This window comes from Thalassophryne amazonica, chromosome 5 (genome assembly GCF_902500255.1).
Source record: "Thalassophryne amazonica chromosome 5, fThaAma1.1, whole genome shotgun sequence".
NCBI lineage: Eukaryota > Metazoa > Chordata > Actinopteri > Batrachoidiformes > Batrachoididae > Thalassophryne > Thalassophryne amazonica.
The window spans coordinates 49,325,658-49,345,138 of record NC_047107.1 but is presented as its reverse complement, the minus strand read 5'-3'; the positions used below and the strand labels follow the sequence as shown (position 1 = coordinate 49,345,138).

The following is a 19,481-nucleotide window of genomic DNA, read 5'->3' as shown; positions in this document are numbered from 1 at the left end:
GGCTTCCAACAGAGGTGTTTTTCCTGTGGCGGAGCGTCGCAGCGGCTGCGAGCCGACCCTGCAATCCGCCCGCACGTCTTTCATTAAAAAAATCTCCTTTAACAGTGGAATATCCGGATAAAATGCTGAAACCGACTTCTTCTGAAACTTCTCTGTTCTCTCACGACGTCCTGGATCAATAGAGCCTGAAATGTGGAGGTTTTCAGCTTGAAACAGGCTGATGACGGCACCTGGGAGTGCTGCGCGATGTCTCGCACCGTGGGAAGTCCTTAAAGTGACAGTATCACCTCAAAATCTCTCATCAGCCGTTAAAATTTTCACCGAAAACCAGCTTAATTTTTCGAACCGTGTCCACTTCGATGTGTCTCACAGGTTTAGAAATAATTTTGATCAAACAAAGCGCTAGTCTCTCAGCAACTTCTCAGACAAAGGAATTCCGACGAGGGGCTGGACGACTCCTCCCACAAGGAGTGCTCACGGCGAATGACGTCACCGACAGGTGTAAAAACTCACGCATGCGCATGAGGGTTCAAGCATGTCTGACGAAAAACACATGAATGAAATCCATAGTTTTTGAAAAAATAAAAAGGACCTATACATTATTGACAGCCCTCGTATGTGACAACAAAATACTTTATCACAATCAACATTTTTGTTTAAAAAAATATCACTCAATACAACTTAAAAACTAAATCTTCTGAGGTGTGCTGCTCCGTGTTGTGTAACACTGCGCAGTGCTGCTCTTACAGACAGAGAGTAGACTTTGATGAATCTGCGTGCACAGCAGTCAGTGCGTGTCGAAGAGAAAAAAAACTTGAGTATCGATCTTTTTACACGAGGATCGTTCAATATCAATACCAGCGTTGGTATCGATATTAGGATCGATCCGCCCACCTCTACCCCAGACTTAACTCCTCGAGTGTGGGTAGCGATCAGACACTAGAGCTAGAAAACCTGCAGGCCAGGCAGTTTCTGGCCGCTGGATTAGAGTAATTCTCTCATGAACCACGTTAAAAAAATATTTAAAGAGGGTGACACAAAATTAGACAGAACTCTACACTCAATACGTGAATTTTAGTTCGAAGATCTTTCTGTTTGGCTCGGAGGGGTCGTAAACCAACAGGCCCCGTTTAGCTAAGCACATGCTGAAGAGTTTACCCGCTCTTCTGAAGAAGCAGCCAAGAAAAAGTGATTATTCTACTTCCAAGCTGTGTGTCCAAACTGTGGGAAACTGTGTACATTTAAGCACTTAATTTGTGTCAGTCTCTCTCTCTGCAGCAATAAAATACGGCTAACGCCAACTAGCTTCCCCATCGGAACAGACCTAACACAATTAGCAAAGTCCCCGCCTTAAAATGTAATTTCCCCACTTCCAATTATAATAGATACTACGAAAATTTCTCTTACCTTTTTTTCAGCACATGGCGTGTAAATAACCATAAATTAAAATTTAACAGTTTCCCCGTAAACGTATTGTTTTTAGCAGTACAACAACCAGTGCGCTCGGCAATGTTGTCCCTGTGGAAACAAATGCCATGACACTAGTAGACCATAAAATAGTTATTTTATATATACAGTCTATGATTCTCACTAGTATACGTTAAAAAAGCATTCTACCGAAATCGTATTTTATGGAAGTAAAATAAATTGTTTCTTTCATTATTATTGTTATTATTATGTATAAAGTTCGTACTACGCATGCGCAGTGGCACCAAAAATGGCTGGCGGATGATTTTTCTTGCTTTCACGAAAAGATGGTTTAGTTTGTAGTTTTCACGGTAAGAACATAAGAATATTTCACTGTATGTCATGGAACAAGTATAAGAGCTGTCGAGAGGCTTCAGTTCTCTTCTGAAAGTGAGTCACAAATATGATGAGACAGTCTACACAGTTCTTAGTTGACAAGTTTTATTTTTATGTAACATGTCATTAAAAGGTTCTGACTTATGCTGTAGAAGGTAAATAAATTAATTGAGAAAGTGTTCTCACTGTCGTTTCTGATGTTTGGGATTGCATATGTTTGTATGGGTTGCCGCGGACTTTACACCGAGCGCCCTCTGGTGGCTATTTTTGGCCGATGAAAACATCGCTGAGCTCAAATACATGTAATTTGGTCACTTTTCAAAGGGGTCAGACTCGTCAATAAAGTCAATTTAATGTACAATGGTTTCTTTCAGGTCAGCTTGGTGGATAAATCTCGCCATTCCAGGCAGTGATAACTGTTGGCTGGCTGTTACAAGCAATTACAGACAAAACTAAACCAGCTGATTTCAATAGACAATCAATGCAGCCCGAACTTGTTTTCATTGGGTGGCCAGTCATGGAGGTACGAATTCTCGCCTTCGGATTGGTCACTTCGCCGGAAGTGATGTGACTCCGCGGCAACCCATATGTCGACCATCCTGCTCAGAGTGCCGCTCTCGATGGAGCGACATCTCTGCTATTTTGGCATTGTGGGGTAATTCGCCGGACTACTTTGGCCTGTCCAGGCTGAATTTGCCGACATGAGAGGATGCTGCTGGATGAGTGTGAGTATTGACTTATGATCATTCAGGTGTAAGAACACACAAGATACACGAGTTCTTGTGCCAAATATACTCCTGATGTTTTTGTTACCCATAAAAACGCGCTGTCATCGCAGGTCTGGGAACTACGTTTTGCGCATGAATTCATCAAGCACAGGGTGTGTACTAACACAGAATACCCAGAAACTGGTTAGTTGTTCGGCCAAAACGAGAGCGTCTACTTTTAGCTTGCCATAAGCTAAGCTAGTGGCGCTCGTGAGAGTGTGGTCGCGGACATGAACGAGCGAATAAAATAAAATTTTATTACAGAGATTAGAGCATGTCATAGGTATTAAAGGCACTGCGCTGCGGTGGTTTGAATCATATTTGTCTAATAGATTACAGTTTGTTCATGTAAATGGGGAATCTTCTTCACAGACTAAAGTTAATTATGGAGTTCCACAAGGTTCTGTGCTAGGACCAATTTTATTCACTTTATACATGCTTCCCTTAGGCAGTATTATTAGACGGTATTGCTTAAATTTTCATTGTTACGCAGATGATACCCAGCTTTATCTATCCATGAAGCCAGAGGATACACACCAATTAGCTAAACTGCAGGATTGTCTTACAGACATAAAAACATGGATGACCTCTAATTTCCTGCTTTTAAACTCAGATAAAACTGAAGTTATTGTACTTGGCCCCACAAATCTTAGAAGCATGGTGTCTAACCAGATCGTTACTCTGGATGGCATTTCCCTGATCTCTAGTAATACTGTGAGAAATCTTGGAGTCATTTTTGATCAGGATATGTCATTCAAAGCGCATATTAAACAAATATGTAGGACTGCCTTTTTGCATTTACGCAATATCTCTAAAATCAGAAAGGTCTTGTCTCAGAGTGATGCTGAAAAACTAATTCATGCATTTATTTCCTCTAGGCTGGACTATTGTAATTCATTATTATCAGGTTGTCCTAAAAGTTCCCTAAAAAGCCTTCAGTTGGTTCAGAATGCTGCAGCTAGAGTACTGACGGGGACTAGCAGGAGAGAGCATATCTCACCCGTGTTGGCCTCTCTTCATTGGCTTCCTTTTAATTCTAGAATAGAATTTAAAATTCTTCTTCTTATTTATAAGGTTTTGAATAATCAGGTCCCATCTTATCTTAGGGACCTCGTAGTACCATATTACCCCATTAGAGCACTTCGCTCTCAGACTGCGGGCTTACTTGTAGTTCCTAGGGTTTGTAAGAGTAGAATGGGAGGCAGAGCCTTCAGCTTTCAGGCTCCTCTCCTGTGGAACCAGCTCCCAATTCAGATCAGGGAGACAGATACCCTCTCTACTTTTAAGATTAGGCTTAAAACTTTCCTTTTTGCTAAGGCTTATAGTTAGGGCTGGATCGGGTGACCCTGGACCATCCCTCGGTTATGCTGCTTTAGACGTAGATTGTGGGGGGGTTCCCATGATGCACTGTTTCTTTCTCTTTTTGCTCCGTATGCATCACTCTGCATTTAATCATTAGTGATCGATCTCTGCCCCCCTTCACGGCATGTCTTTTTCCTGTTTTTTTCCCTCAGCCCCAACCAGTCTCAGCAGAAGACTGCCCCTCCCTGAGCCTGGTTCTGCTGGAGGTTTCTTCCTGTTAAAAGGGAGTTTTTCCTTCCCACTGTTGCCAATTGCTTGCTCATAGGGGGTCGTTTTGACCGTTGGGGTTTTTCATAATTATTGTATGGCCTTGCCTTGCAATGTGGAGCGCCTTGGGGCAACTGTTTGTTGTGATTTGGCGCTATATAAGAAAAAAGTTGATTGATTGATTGATTCAGCATCTCACCATGTCATTTCCGGTTTGCGGCTTCGTCTCACTGAACGTAGTGTATAGTTAAGTGGTTCGTCTACGGTCAGTTTGTGGCTTTTTACGGCTTTTTCTCCACTGGGGCTGAATTTTTGTGCCATTTCTGGTTTGTGTCTCCGTCTACCATAGAGCGAGCTTTGTGGTGCTTTGTTCGTATAATCATGCACACCTGAGTTATTTCCTTGTGATTGTGGTGCTATGAATAGCCTGTGTAATGACTGATCATTGGACACGTATGACTATATTCTCCTTCTACTTCCAAAGACATGCAGGTTACGTGATTTCGTGACTGACCGTTGGTGTGCGTGTGGGTGTGCATATGTTTGTCCGTGTATATGTGGTCCTGTGACAGACTAGCGTCCTGTCCAGGGTGTACCCCACCTCACACCCTATGACTGCTGGGATAGGCTCCAGCCCCTCACCCTTGTGACCTTTGATTGGAGTAAGCGGGTATAGAAAATGAATGAATAAATGACCATGTTCTGGATGCTGAGAACTTTACAGGAAATAACAAAGTGAAAGGACTTCTTATTCCAAGAATAAAGCTGACGCGATGTCTCGCACCGTGGGAAGTCCTTAAAGTGACAGTATCACCTCAAAATCTCTCATCAGCCGTTAAAATTTTCACCGAAAACCAGCTTAATTTTTCGAACCGTGTCCACTTCGATGTGTCTCACAGGTTTAGAAATAATTTTGATCAAACAAAGCGCTAGTCTCTCAGCAACTTCTCAGACAAAGGAATTCCGACGAGGGGCTGGACGACTCCTCCCACAAGGAGTGCTCACGGCGAATGACGTCACCGACAGGTGTAAAAACTCACGCATGCGCATGAGGGTTCAAGCATGTCTGACGAAAAACACATGAATGAAATCCATAGTTTTTGAAAAAATAAAAAGGACCTATACATTATTGACAGCCCTCGTATGTGACAACAAAATACTTTATCACAATCAACATTTTTGTTTAAAAAAATATCACTCAATACAACTTAAAAACTAAATCTTCTGAGGTGTGCTGCTCCGTGTTGTGTAACACTGCGCAGTGCTGCTCTTACAGACAGAGAGTAGACTTTGATGAATCTGCGTGCACAGCAGTCAGTGCGTGTCGAAGAGAAAAAAAACTTGAGTATCGATCTTTTTACACGAGGATCGTTCAATATCAATACCAGCGTTGGTATCGATATTAGGATCGATCCGCCCACCTCTACCCCAGACTTAACTCCTCGAGTGTGGGTAGCGATCAGACACTAGAGCTAGAAAACCTGCAGGCCAGGCAGTTTCTGGCCGCTGGATTAGAGTAATTCTCTCATGAACCACGTTAAAAAAATATTTAAAGAGGGTGACACAAAATTAGACAGAACTCTACACTCAATACGTGAATTTTAGTTCGAAGATCTTTCTGTTTGGCTCGGAGGGGTCGTAAACCAACAGGCCCCGTTTAGCTAAGCACATGCTGAAGAGTTTACCCGCTCTTCTGAAGAAGCAGCCAAGAAAAAGTGATTATTCTACTTCCAAGCTGTGTGTCCAAACTGTGGGAAACTGTGTACATTTAAGCACTTAATTTGTGTCAGTCTCTCTCTCTGCAGCAATAAAATACGGCTAACGCCAGCTAGCTTCCCCATCGGAACAGACCTAAACACAATTAGCAAAGTCCCCGCCTTAAAATGTAATTTCCCCACTTCCAATTATAATAGATACTACGAAAATTTCTCTTACCTTTTTTTCAGCACATGGCGTGTAAATAACCATAAATTAAAATTTAACAGTTTCCCCGTAAACGTATTGTTTTTAGCAGTACAACAACCAGTGCGCTCGGCAATGTTGTCCCTGTGGAAACAAATGCCATGACACTAGTAGACCATAAAATAGTTATTTTATATATACAGTCTATGATTCTCACTAGTATACGTTAAAAAAGCATTCTACCGAAATCGTATTTTATGGAAGTAAAATAAATTGTTTCTTTCATTATTATTGTTATTATTATGTATAAAGTTCGTACTACGCATGCGCAGTGGCACCAAAAATGGCTGGCGGATGATTTTTCTTGCTTTCACGAAAAGATGGTTTAGTTTGTAGTTTTCACGGTAAGAACATAAGAATATTTCACTGTATGTCATGGAACAAGTATAAGAGCTGTCGAGAGGCTTCAGTTCTCTTCTGAAAGTGAGTCACAAATATGATGAGACAGTCTACACAGTTCTTAGTTGACAAGTTTTATTTTTATGTAACATGTCATTAAAAGGTTCTGACTTATGCTGTAGAAGGTAAATAAATTAATTGAGAAAGTGTTCTCACTGTCGTTTCTGATGTTTGGGATTGCATATGTTTGTATGGGTTGCCGCGGACTTTACACCGAGCGCCCTCTGGTGGCTATTTTTGGCCGATGAAAACATCGCTGAGCTCAAATACATGTAATTTGGTCACTTTTCAAAGGGGTCAGACTCGTCAATAAAGTCAATTTAATGTACAATGGTTTCTTTCAGGTCAGCTTGGTGGATAAATCTCGCCATTCCAGGCAGTGATAACTGTTGGCTGGCTGTTACAAGCAATTACAGACAAAACTAAACCAGCTGATTTCAATAGACAATCAATGCAGCCCGAACTTGTTTTCATTGGGTGGCCAGTCATGGAGGTACGAATTCTCGCCTTCGGATTGGTCACTTCGCCGGAAGTGATGTGACTCCGCGGCAACCCATATGTCGACCATCCTGCTCAGAGTGCCGCTCTCGATGGAGCGACATCTCTGCTATTTTGGCATTGTGGGGTAATTCGCCGGACTACTTTGGCCTGTCCAGGCTGAATTTGCCGACATGAGAGGATGCTGCTGGATGAGTGTGAGTATTGACTTATGATCATTCAGGTGTAAGAACACACAAGATACACGAGTTCTTGTGCCAAATATACTCCTGATGTTTTTGTTACCCATAAAAACGCGCTGTCATCGCAGGTCTGGGAACTACGTTTTGCGCATGAATTCATCAAGCACAGGGTGTGTACTAACACAGAATACCCAGAAACTGGTTAGTTGTTCGGCCAAAACGAGAGCGTCTACTTTTAGCTTGCCATAAGCTAAGCTAGTGGCGCTCGTGAGAGTGTGGTCGCGGACATGAACGAGCGAATAAAATAAATTTTATTACAGAGATTAGAGCATGTCATAGGTATTAAAGGCACTGCGCTGCGGTGGTTTGAATCATATTTGTCTAATAGATTACAGTTTGTTCATGTAAATGGGGAATCTTCTTCACAGACTAAAGTTAATTATGGAGTTCCACAAGGTTCTGTGCTAGGACCAATTTTATTCACTTTATACATGCTTCCCTTAGGCAGTATTATTAGACGGTATTGCTTAAATTTTCATTGTTACGCAGATGATACCCAGCTTTATCTATCCATGAAGCCAGAGGATACACACCAATTAGCTAAACTGCAGGATTGTCTTACAGACATAAAAACATGGATGACCTCTAATTTCCTGCTTTTAAACTCAGATAAAACTGAAGTTATTGTACTTGGCCCCACAAATCTTAGAAGCATGGTGTCTAACCAGATCGTTACTCTGGATGGCATTTCCCTGATCTCTAGTAATACTGTGAGAAATCTTGGAGTCATTTTTGATCAGGATATGTCATTCAAAGCGCATATTAAACAAATATGTAGGACTGCCTTTTTGCATTTACGCAATATCTCTAAAATCAGAAAGGTCTTGTCTCAGAGTGATGCTGAAAAACTAATTCATGCATTTATTTCCTCTAGGCTGGACTATTGTAATTCATTATTATCAGGTTGTCCTAAAAGTTCCCTAAAAAGCCTTCAGTTGGTTCAGAATGCTGCAGCTAGAGTACTGACGGGGACTAGCAGGAGAGAGCATATCTCACCCGTGTTGGCCTCTCTTCATTGGCTTCCTTTTAATTCTAGAATAGAATTTAAAATTCTTCTTCTTATTTATAAGGTTTTGAATAATCAGGTCCCATCTTATCTTAGGGACCTCGTAGTACCATATTACCCCATTAGAGCACTTCGCTCTCAGACTGCGGGCTTACTTGTAGTTCCTAGGGTTTGTAAGAGTAGAATGGGAGGCAGAGCCTTCAGCTTTCAGGCTCCTCTCCTGTGGAACCAGCTCCCAATTCAGATCAGGGAGACAGATACCCTCTCTACTTTTAAGATTAGGCTTAAAACTTTCCTTTTTGCTAAGGCTTATAGTTAGGGCTGGATCGGGTGACCCTGGACCATCCCTCGGTTATGCTGCTTTAGACGTAGATTGTGGGGGGGTTCCCATGATGCACTGTTTCTTTCTCTTTTTGCTCCGTATGCATCACTCTGCATTTAATCATTAGTGATCGATCTCTGCCCCCCTTCACGGCATGTCTTTTTCCTGTTTTTTTCCCTCAGCCCCAACCAGTCTCAGCAGAAGACTGCCCCTCCCTGAGCCTGGTTCTGCTGGAGGTTTCTTCCTGTTAAAAGGGAGTTTTTCCTTCCCACTGTTGCCAATTGCTTGCTCATAGGGGGTCGTTTTGACCGTTGGGGTTTTTCATAATTATTGTATGGCCTTGCCTTGCAATGTGGAGCGCCTTGGGGCAACTGTTTGTTGTGATTTGGCGCTATATAAGAAAAAAGTTGATTGATTGATTGATTCAGCATCTCACCATGTCATTTCCGGTTTGCGGCTTCGTCTCACTGAACGTAGTGTATAGTTAAGTGGTTCGTCTACGGTCAGTTTGTGGCTTTTTACGGCTTTTTCTCCACTGGGGCTGAATTTTTGTGCCATTTCTGGTTTGTGTCTCCGTCTACCATAGAGCGAGCTTTGTGGTGCTTTGTTCGTATAATCATGCACACCTGAGTTATTTCCTTGTGATTGTGGTGCTATGAATAGCCTGTGTAATGACTGATCATTGGACACGTATGACTATATTCTCCTTCTACTTCCAAAGACATGCAGGTTACGTGATTTCGTGACTGACCGTTGGTGTGCGTGTGGGTGTGCATATGTTTGTCCGTGTATATGTGGTCCTGTGACAGACTAGCGTCCTGTCCAGGGTGTACCCCACCTCACACCCTATGACTGCTGGGATAGGCTCCAGCCCCTCACCCTTGTGACCTTTGATTGGAGTAAGCGGGTATAGAAAATGAATGAATAAATGACCATGTTCTGGATGCTGAGAACTTTACAGGAAATAACAAAGTGAAAGGACTTCTTATTCCAAGAATAAAGCTGACCACCAAGAGCCCAACTAGCCATTTGCTCCTGGCCAGTACACTATAGTCACTACACTATAGTCAGTAAGTAAAGGATTATTCACATAGCAGTTTCACTTCAATACACACGTGGACAAAGTTGTTGGTACCCCTATATTTTATTTACACAAAAATATATGGTCAGAAATAAAAGCAAACAAAACAGTTTAGTTTAAACTCAATATTTTAAAAAATGTCCAAAGCTTTTTGGCACAAAAACAAAATAAAAGGCTTTCATAAATAGAAACAAAAAATCCTGACATAAAATGTATGCTGGACACATTTATTGGCACCCTTTGAATTTGCATAAATCATCACTTTTGCAGCCATTTTCTTTAGACAAGTCAGGGGATGGATACATTAACATTTCCAAGGCAATGAACATGTCTTGGACATAATTTCCATCAATGTTTAAGAAATACAAAGTGTGGTATTCTGGAGGAGGCAGTTCTTCTGTGGCTGTGACTGGAGAAATTGTGCATCGCACAATTTTTGTCTGTTGCCCCACCACTCACGGCCTCATACAGAAGTGGAGCAGAGAAATGGTAAATGGACTACATTTATATAGCGCTTTTCCATTTGCATCAGACGCTCAAAGTACTTTACAATTATGCCTCACATTCACCCGATGTCAGGGTGCTGCCATACATGGCGCTCACTACACACCGGGAGCAATAGGGGATTAAAGACATTGCCCAAGGGCCCTTAGTGATTTTCCAGTCAGACAGGGATTTGAATTGAGGATCATCTGGTCTCAAGCCCAATACCTTAACCACGAGACCATCACCTCCCCAGTGACAGAAGGATTTTCAAACATCAAAACGGATAAAATCTTGGCTTTCATCTCTCATGTACCTTCTGGCAAACTTTATCTGAAATTTCACATTTTTAAGAAAATCCTTCTGTGTGCCACTTCACGTTGAAACTGTATGACTGGTGATGGAACAGTTAAAAGTTACACTGTGCACAATTTCTCCAGTCAAAGCCACAGACGCCAATAGCTTCTTCAGAGTTGTCATGAGTGTCTTGTGGCTTCCCTCACTCATTAACTTCATCTTGATTAAATAATAAATAAAAGTGTTGGAGGCAGAACTTTTCAGACGACCCTGTGAGTGTGTGTAGACACGGCGTTTAATTATGCATCTTGTAACTAATGTGTCCTTGTGTTTAACTAGATTTACTCTCGCATAGATGTCGGACACTGGAGAGGAATGGCAGGTGGCCCGCCAGGACCGGAGAAGAAAAGGTGCAGCGAGGAGAACAAAGTCCTCACAGATGTCTACAACTTGCAGTGAAGAGGAGCTGAATGTTGGCAAAACAGTTATGCGAGTCAGAGAGACAGTGTACGAATTAAAATGTCAAATTTTCACTTTCATTCCTCCCATATTCTGTTCAGAATTTTATGCAGAAACCTTAAAGAAAAGAAACACACTGTTTTGTGTTTATTCTTTACCTCCATAGGTCCGAATTGAGATGTGAGGATTTTTGGTATGAGTGGAAAGGTAAACATTTGCATTGCCATTGGATTTCTCTCTGTCACTCTCTCTCTCTCGTTCTCTTTGTATATATTCATGCATTCATTCATTTACTATACCCGCTTACTCCAATCATGGGCCATGAGGTGGGGGGGGTGGGGTGGGGGTGCTGGAGCCTTTCCCAGCAGTCATAGGGTGTCTGAACTAGATGCCAAATATGTTTTTATATAACGGCTGAGTGGATCCTTGTCATTTGAATGGTGCTTTGTCATGACATGGATTATTCGTCCCATTTGTGTTGCATTGCATTTAGAGTGCAATTTGGTTCCATACGTTTGATACCATTGCACTCTGAGTGTGATTTTTGTTGCTGCACTGAGGAAGTACACAGACTTTTTTTTTTTTTTTTTTTTTTTGAAGTACACGAAGTTGGTGCACAGCATCGCGGACGACATTGTCAGAATTCTTTTTGGACTTGTGTTTAAAGTTTGTGTTGGATTGTTGACGTCAGATGTGATTTTACGCTGGAGTGAGGATCGTACACAACCTCTTTTTCTTTTTTTCTGGAAGTACTGGTATACAGTGCAGTGATGCTACAAAATGTAAGTCCCTTTTGTGTTGGTTATAAATTTAGAAAATATCAAATGACAAGGATCTGTTTTAGCCGTTATATAAAACAAATAATGAATGTTTTTTTACATTCTTTCAATGGAACGACTATTTCATGATAAAAGCTGGAACATACCATTCAACGAGGCTTCGTTGAATGGTATGTTCCAGCTTTTACCTCATGAAATATTCGTTCCATTGAACTCATAAACATTCTAATCACTAACATTTTGGTGCTTTTCCACAATTCACTTTGACTTCCCAAAGCTAGTTGGTATAGAAAATGGTAGGGATGAGCGAGTACACCACTATCTGTATCTGTTCAACCATCTAAATGATCTGTAGCTGTACTCGGATTGGGCGGGGCCTAAACCGGAAGTGGGCATGGTTTAACCAGAAATGGACGGGGCTTAAATCTGTAATTATTTTAAGCCTGAAAATTGATATGGATTGATCAGAAGTTGCTATATTTATTGTTTATTTGAAACCTGTTTACAGAACAGCCTCAAATTTAAGATTCAAATAAATGATTTTGATCACAAAAGTAAGAGAACTATTTAAATAAGTTTTTATGAACTCAGAACATGAATATTCTTAAGTATATGAACGAATATTTACAGAACAGCCTCAGAATTGACATTCAGTGTTGTAGCAAATTATGAACTAAGCGTGCATGAACAAGAGTTGTCATACTGAGCACAACTTTTTTATAATTATTATTTTTTTATTTTATGATCAAACTGATTTTTTTTTTCAATTATTTCTTTTTACTACCTAACGTTCTTGGCATTTTGATTAAGGTGTGTGTCTGTGTGCATGTGTGTGTGAGTGAGAGAGAGAGAGAGAGGTCATTCTAAGACTTTTTATTTTTAATGATCTGTGTGAACTTGGTGATTCATGCAAACATCAAATGATGGCCAACAGGGAAATATGTCAGCCTTGTTCACTGTATTTTTCTCAAAAGCACCGCGTTCAGTACAAGCAAAGTTTTCCAACTAACTTTATATCACCAGCCAAACTAAGAGCAAACAAACAGTTAAAAAAAAAAACCGACGAGTGGAGGCAGTGACCGATGTGACACAAACTGTTTTCAGCTTTGTCTTGTCAAATGCACGGTGTACGTTATGAAACAAGTTCACCAAGTAACTTTAAATATCATACAATCCAAAATAGAGGCGAATTGAAGAAAACCTAAGGAGTGCTGAATGGAGCAGCAATGTGAACTCCAGTCAAGCCAAGCACAGAGAGATCAGTTCCTGTCTGTGTGACTGGCTAATTACAGAGCATGAAGACAGTCATGTAACCAATCAGGATTTTCCTTCAGCACGAGCATAGATATTGATGAGTTTTACTCGTGTCATGCTCATCAAAAATGCTTTATCCGTACCGGATACTCGTCTGAAACGAGTATCTGGCTCAACCCTAGAGAATGGATGGATGGATTTCACGAAGCTTTGTCGATGTCCTGCTGACAGACAGTTTGCCCTCTAGTTAAAGCTTGCTGCTTTGTCACCCTTCTGCTGGGGGGTGGAAGGGAGAATGAGGAGCAGAGTGGTGGACAGGATGTCCTATCACAGGACATGAAAGTTTAATGGTGTAATCTTTGTAAATCTAACTGAATCTGTCCTTATTGGTAAGGACACTAGACTGGTTGTTGTTCTGCTAAATATTTTCCCGAGGAGCGGTTGTAGCACTGTAACCCGACAGGTTTGTTGTCTTCAGAGCAGTTGGCGGTGCCAGGATCAGTCAACCCCCCAGTGAACACGAAAGATAATGAAGTCTGCACTGACTGGCTGGAGAAGGGGAAGGATGGGAGAGTGTGTTTCCTGATGGAGTGTGTGTGTTACGGTCTGGGCTCATTTTCATCCTGTGCCTCAGCTCGATACCAGCTGGCCATGTTACTGCTACTGCTGGAAGTGGGAAAGGTCAGAAAACTTTTATTCTTTGTGATGGTAAACACGTGATTGTACATTGTAACCTCTGTGTGTCTCTGCTCCTTGTCTAGATCCCACTGAAGAGCTGCTTTGTTTATGACCCTGTGTTCTCAGCTGGAGAGAGAAACGTATTGAGAGAGTTGGGACTAACTGTACTCACCCAGAATGAGGTCAGTTATTTTCCTCTGCCAGCTGTAAGACCAGAAGGGGGATATACAAATAAAACATTACAAAAAACATGGAAGGAAATGGTAGAGTTACGCTATTGAACCCCATGAATTGGAGCAGAAAGTCTACACTGCAGTGCATCTTGATTATTTATTTAAATCCAAATAGTTAAGGACTTGACTGTGTGAAGAGCCTCCAATATAAAAACAAACTCTCTGGATGTTCAGGTGAAAGGATGGCCCAAGGCACACCAGTTTGCTGATTGTTGTGAGTAAATAATCCAAAACTTTGTGAACAATGTCCTTGAACACAAATCAGAAGGATTTTGAGTCCTGGGATGGATACGTGAACATTTCCAAGTCACTGTCTTGAACTTTATTTACATCATTTATGAAGAAATACAAACAGTATGGTACTCTATGGTAAATCAGTGTGGAGTAGACAGTTCTCAGACACCGGGTCACAATAAATGGCTTCACACAACCACTAACCCTGAGTGGGGAAAAAAGTTTTTGTTATTCATATTCTCTGAAGAGTGACCAGAATGATCAAAAATTCTGTCAGGGTCTGTAAACTTTTGAGCACAACTGTACGCAACCCATCATGTTGGCTTTTATATTTTTAATGAATTTATATCAAGTTGTAGAGATTTTGTTTCTGTTTGAGTTTAAGGAAACTAATTTTAGAAATTTTAATTTTTTGTATTTGAAATGGCATAAACAAATTAAAATGTGCAAAATACATAAGCAGTTGGAGATGAGTGAGTGAGAAATAACAATTGTGCAGTACTTTTGGAGGGCACTGTAATATTGTTTCTGATGTCGTGTTGGCTTATGCAGGGTCCTGGAGGCGAGTTTGTGAAACGTAGTATGGTAGGGGAAGGTTCCGCGCTTTTGGCCTCTGATTGGCTAGAAGGTGAGCAGCAGTAGAAATCTGATTTGAAACCTTATCTGATGCTCGAGCAGGGCAGACTGACAGCTGAGCAGAGAGAAATGTTTTAAGCTAAGTGGTAAATATATCTGCAAAATGACTAGAAGGCTGTACTTATCGCAGGTGAATAGTTTATCAGTGGCTGCCCACCATACCTTAATTTGAATATGTGCACAATCCCAGATTAAATAAGATATAAGTTTATCAGTAGAAACAGTATAGTCATTTCTATATTGCAGTTACGACATTTCATATCAACACATAAATACAAGCGTCTGTTTTTCTTTTTTTTGTTATTAGAATTCTACAATCTAGTAATAAACTGGTTCCATTATACATGCTCATGCCTTATTTCCCTTATAGACCGTTGGTTTCTTCCTGAATGATGCCTTGAAAAAGTTTCTGGTGACCCAGTGTATCTTACTACCAGTCACCTCCTTATTATGTCACATCATTAACCCATTTAATTCCAAATTCGTCCTACATATGAAAATATGTAAATCGTGTGCCATTAGTACCCCTTTGAAATGATCAATTTTTTTAATTTTCAAGGAAAAGCAGCTGAAAAGGTGGTGTTATGGTCGGTCACAATAGTGAGCAGTGGGATAATGTATTATCAGGGTTTTCCACAGGCAAGTGACACATTTCTCTGTGTAGTTCTCAGTATGTTAACATATTTCAGCCAGAGATGTTTTGAATACTTTGTCCTTGATCAGTTCTACATATTTACTTCAAAATATTAAACATACCTCCCACCCCTAACTGGGTGGACCTAATATATTAGATTGTACTATGACAGTATGTTTGATCCACTGGGGTGGGTACAATGGGGTGGTGAATGGTGGATGAGGTGTGTGTGGGGAGTGTGTGCTATATATATATATATATATATATATATATCCACTGGGGCGAAGGTGAGACAGTGGTGGTGCTGTAAAGTCTGTAAATATTAGACTGTTCTGACATGTTAGGCCCACTGGGGTGGGAGTGGGGGAGGTATGTTTATGATTTTGATTTGAGTGTGTTGAATTGAACTGGTGCAAAGTCATAGTAACATTTCTGAGTGAGATGTTCATATTTTGATGATTGCACAGAAAAAAGTGTAAATTCTGGAAAATTTGCCAATCTTGGTGATATGTTTATTTTAACAAACCTTCCTAAGGTTTTGTTTGAGAGCATTGGTGTAACAGTTTGTCTGGCCCACTATAATGTAAACAGCTCTGGTCATGTGACAAATTGCACTACGCACTTGATATTGCACATACTTCATTCAACCCTTCCATGTCTCCATTTCTTGTCTACATGTACTGATGATTGATTCAGCAACGTTATTAAAGCCTTAAAAGTGTCAATTTTTTTTCCCGGTCACGACCGATGGGTTGAAATAGGTTTAGATTAGAGGAGATATTTTACTGCATCGATCTACATTTGGACCCAAGCCATTGCACAAGTCTGCATATGCTTTAATAAGATACTGTTCAACGCTTGAGAGCCAACAGAGTAAACAACAATCCATCATTGTGATGACATTGTAAGTTCACATTTTCATCACCAAACTACCCCAAAAAGCTCAAGACTAATCTAAACACGCTCTTAAAAGGTTATGAAAACATCAGCTTGGAATATAAATATAACGGCATGCATTTATCACACTGTTACGATCAGTGATGCCGGTAACGCGTTACTCTAATCTGACCACTTTTTTCAGTAACGAGTAATCTAACGCGTTAATCTTTCCAAATCAGTAATCAGATTAAAGTTACTTCTCCATGTCACTGTGCGTTACTATTATTTTTCATTGTGGGTCGATAGCAGCATTAAACTTGGTCTGTGGGCAGGAGGTCGGGGTTCGACTGAACGTCCCACTTTAAGTGAGCTGTGAGCTTTTCATCCACGTTTTTTTGCAGCTGCTCGACTCATCGTCTCCTCTTAAAGCACGGTGATCAGCACACCTGCACTGAGCTTTACAAAGACATTTTTATACTTTTTTTCCTCCTTTATTTAGAGCTGAGCTGAGCCGCTCTGTATCTGCACTTTAAAACAGCTGATCCTCCGCGACGTGTCAACAACTAACACTATTTTCCACTCAAATGCACCTAAACTCTCTTTCTGAGGACCACATGATGTGAAAACACAATAAAACTTTCTTACCTGTAAATCTGGTCACGTTTTCTGCATAAATAAATGTTATCCATTCTTTGTGCTCAAACGCCAAAGTAGGGGCGAATCCAGATGGAATGGGGGCGTGGGGGAGGGATGTGCCCCCCTCACAACACCCCTAGATTAAAGGTCCAGTTTTGAAGCCTTTTTTTACTACAACTACTAATACTACTTAAAATAATATTAATTTCGACAAGTAAAATATTTAGAGAGAATTTAAATGTTAGAAAAATGCTAGAATGAATTTAATAGTTACATTTATAAACAATGTTTATTTTCATTGAAGTCAAGAAAGGGTGACTATAAAGTAAGTTTTGGCAAAACAGGTATCATTGTCATGTTGAGGTGGCAGAGGGTTGTTGTCGGCAGCTGGGAAAAGTAACTAAAAAAGTAACTAGTAATCTAACTTAGTTACTTTTACAATTGAGTAATCAGTAAAGTAACTAAGTTACTTTTTCAAGGAGTAATCAGTAATTGGATTACTTTTTCAAAGTAACTGTGGCAACACTGGTTACGATCGAGATAGATCGATGGATAAACAAGACAACGGCAATTCCTGAACGTAAGATGGATGTTTTACGACCAAATCAAAGAGCCAGTCATGGTAGACACCTTCTAGCCAATCAGAGACGAAAAGGGCAGAACCTTCCCCTACCATACTACATTTCGCAAATTCACGTCCTGGAGGCAACATTGCTGCTTGTCATTCAAAGCATCAAGAAAGCTGGTCAAATCTCTGCATGAAGGAGGAATGTGCAAAACACCCCATGAGTGAGCATGAGCTCCAAGGCCTCACTACAAGAAAAATATCACATATCTGTAAAAAAAAATAATGTTACTGGGGTCAGGAAGACTTCAGCAAACCTTTGTCACTGATGCACCTACAGATATCGGTTAAAGCTCCACCCCCTTCTCTGGGGTCAGTCATAATTAAGTTGTGGGCTCTGACAAGTCCATCTTTCAAATCATCTTTTTTTGAGGAGGGGTGGACCCAAACATGATCCCAGCTCTTTTGGAAACAATTTTGTGTTTTTTGTAGTACTAAATGGGTAAACTGAACTCCTTGATGTAGGACGGTTTTTGCTACATTATGTTTTGTCTGCATTGTGCAGGAAGGGAAGTGGCTGGCGGCTAAGCCCACGCTGTTTTACCTGATGCACTGTGGGAAAGCTCTGTACAACAACCTGCTGTGGAAAAACTGGAGTACTGAAGCTTTACCTCGGTTGACGATCATTGGAAACAGCTTCTGTGGCATGAAAGAAAGGTCTGTATGAGACACACACGAGGAAGAGAGCGAGATGATGATGGCGTCTTATTCTCTGTTGTTCCTTCAGGATGATCGAGAGAGAATTCAAGCGTGACTACAACTACATTAGTCAAGCTGTGACAGTGTGCGAGGAGAGACGGCTGCCTTATCCATGCCGTCTGCTGGACGTCTTCAGTGACACAGCAGTCATAACCTTTCCTTCCAGAAGCCTCTGCAGACTCCCACAGTCCACCTGGGCAATGCCACCTGAGCCACAGTACCAACATTGTTCCGATTTAGAGATTATTTTGAGAGAAACACAGACCTGAAAAGGAGGTGGGTGGGAACTGAAGTAGTATTTTATAGTTCCTGTCCATCTTCTTGTATTCCATATCCTATGGACTTATTTTTTAATGCTGATTCCAAGTAAACCGTTAAATTAATAAACACTGTTTCAAACTCAGGATCGAGTCTTGGATGTTCCATACTATACAAATAATGAATGTTTGAGTTCAATGGTATGAAATATTTGTTCCATTGAAAGAATGGAAAAACATTTATTTGTTTTATATAACAGCAAAAATAGATCCTTGTCATTTCATATTTTATTAATTTCTAAACAGAAAAGGGACTTACATTTAGGTGTTTGGCACTGGTGCTTAACAGTCCAACACAAATTTTAAATAGGAGTCCAGAATTGTTCTCAGTAGTCCGTGATGCCATCCTCTGACTTCGTGTACAGACTGCCGTCTGCTTTCCTCACTCCAGCGAAAAATTGCATCAGAAATTTGTCCAGCTTATCCTAACTCATCTTCTTCATGCTAACAGCTCTTCATACCTCCAGACATCTTACAGCATGATGGATTTGTTTTTTGTGTGTTAGAAGAATTAGCACCATCAATTAGCTCCTTAAATTCATAATCTGCCAGCAAAACAAACTCTCCCATGTTTAGCTAAACGCCACCCCTGGTAGTATGAGCATGCGCGGTGGTCGTGGCGTGCAAGAGCACATTTCATATAGCACCAAAATTGCACGCTAAAAAGAACTATTGCACAGTCAATGGAACAAAATGGCAAATATTACGAATAATCCATGTCACTTGACATATAAGCCACCAATCAAATGACAAGGATCCACTCAGCCATTATATAAAAAAATAATATTGTACGCTTTAGACAGATTATTACAGTCCTAGATTAGGACTAATGTGGCCTTGCATCTGCTGTTGAAAGACCACAGTGGTATTTTCTACACATTTTAAACAATTATCTATTACCTCGATTTACTTTTGTGTTACAAAGATACTTATGTTTTTCAAGTTGTATGGAGGTTCCTTTTTTGGAAGCACTGACTGATTTTCGCAGC

The 19,481-nt window shown here is 40.7% G+C and overlaps 2 protein-coding genes across 4 annotated transcripts in view; one reads left to right on the top strand and one right to left on the bottom strand.

Annotated features, from left to right (window-relative positions):
* tfip11 (tuftelin interacting protein 11) overlaps positions 1 to 1,532 on the bottom strand; it is a 34,148-nt gene extending 32,616 nt beyond the window's left edge. Inside the window, exon 1 of the mRNA XM_034170154.1 lies at positions 1,408 to 1,532. The gene's annotated coding sequence lies outside the window, so the exon portion shown is untranslated. The remainder of the gene's footprint in view (positions 1 to 1,407) is intronic.
* Positions 1,533 to 6,385: 4,853 nt separating this feature from the next.
* Positions 6,386 to 18,581, top strand: srrd (SRR1 domain containing). Of its 3 annotated transcripts, none has more exons than XM_034170153.1 (7): positions 6,386 to 6,524; positions 10,785 to 10,936; positions 11,055 to 11,095; positions 13,400 to 13,602; positions 13,683 to 13,781; positions 17,982 to 18,133; positions 18,204 to 18,581. In XM_034170153.1, the coding sequence occupies exons 2-7, from the start codon at positions 10,785 to 10,787 to the stop codon at positions 18,442 to 18,444; spliced, it is 888 nt and encodes a 295-aa protein (XP_034026044.1). In that variant the 5' UTR covers positions 6,386 to 6,524; the 3' UTR covers positions 18,445 to 18,581. The 3 variants fall into 3 exon arrangements, with proteins under 3 accessions (XP_034026044.1, XP_034026042.1, XP_034026043.1); XM_034170151.1 differs by having other exon boundaries at positions 13,385 to 13,602; XM_034170152.1 differs by having other exon boundaries at positions 10,769 to 10,936; positions 13,385 to 13,602.
* Positions 18,582 to 19,481: the final 900 nt, after the last annotated feature.

Bases quoted from the DNA above. Each gene is read 5' to 3' on its own strand.
- srrd (XM_034170151.1), top strand. From the start codon at position 10,785: ATGTCGGACACTGGAGAGGAATGGCAGGTGGCCCGCCAGGACCGGAGA. The intron at 10,937-11,054 runs GTACGAATTAAA...TTACCTCCATAG, and splicing joins ATGCGAGTCAGAGAGACAGT to GTCCGAATTGAGATGTGAGG. The intron at 18,134-18,203 runs GTCTGTATGAGA...TTGTTCCTTCAG, and splicing joins TTCTGTGGCATGAAAGAAAG to GATGATCGAGAGAGAATTCA.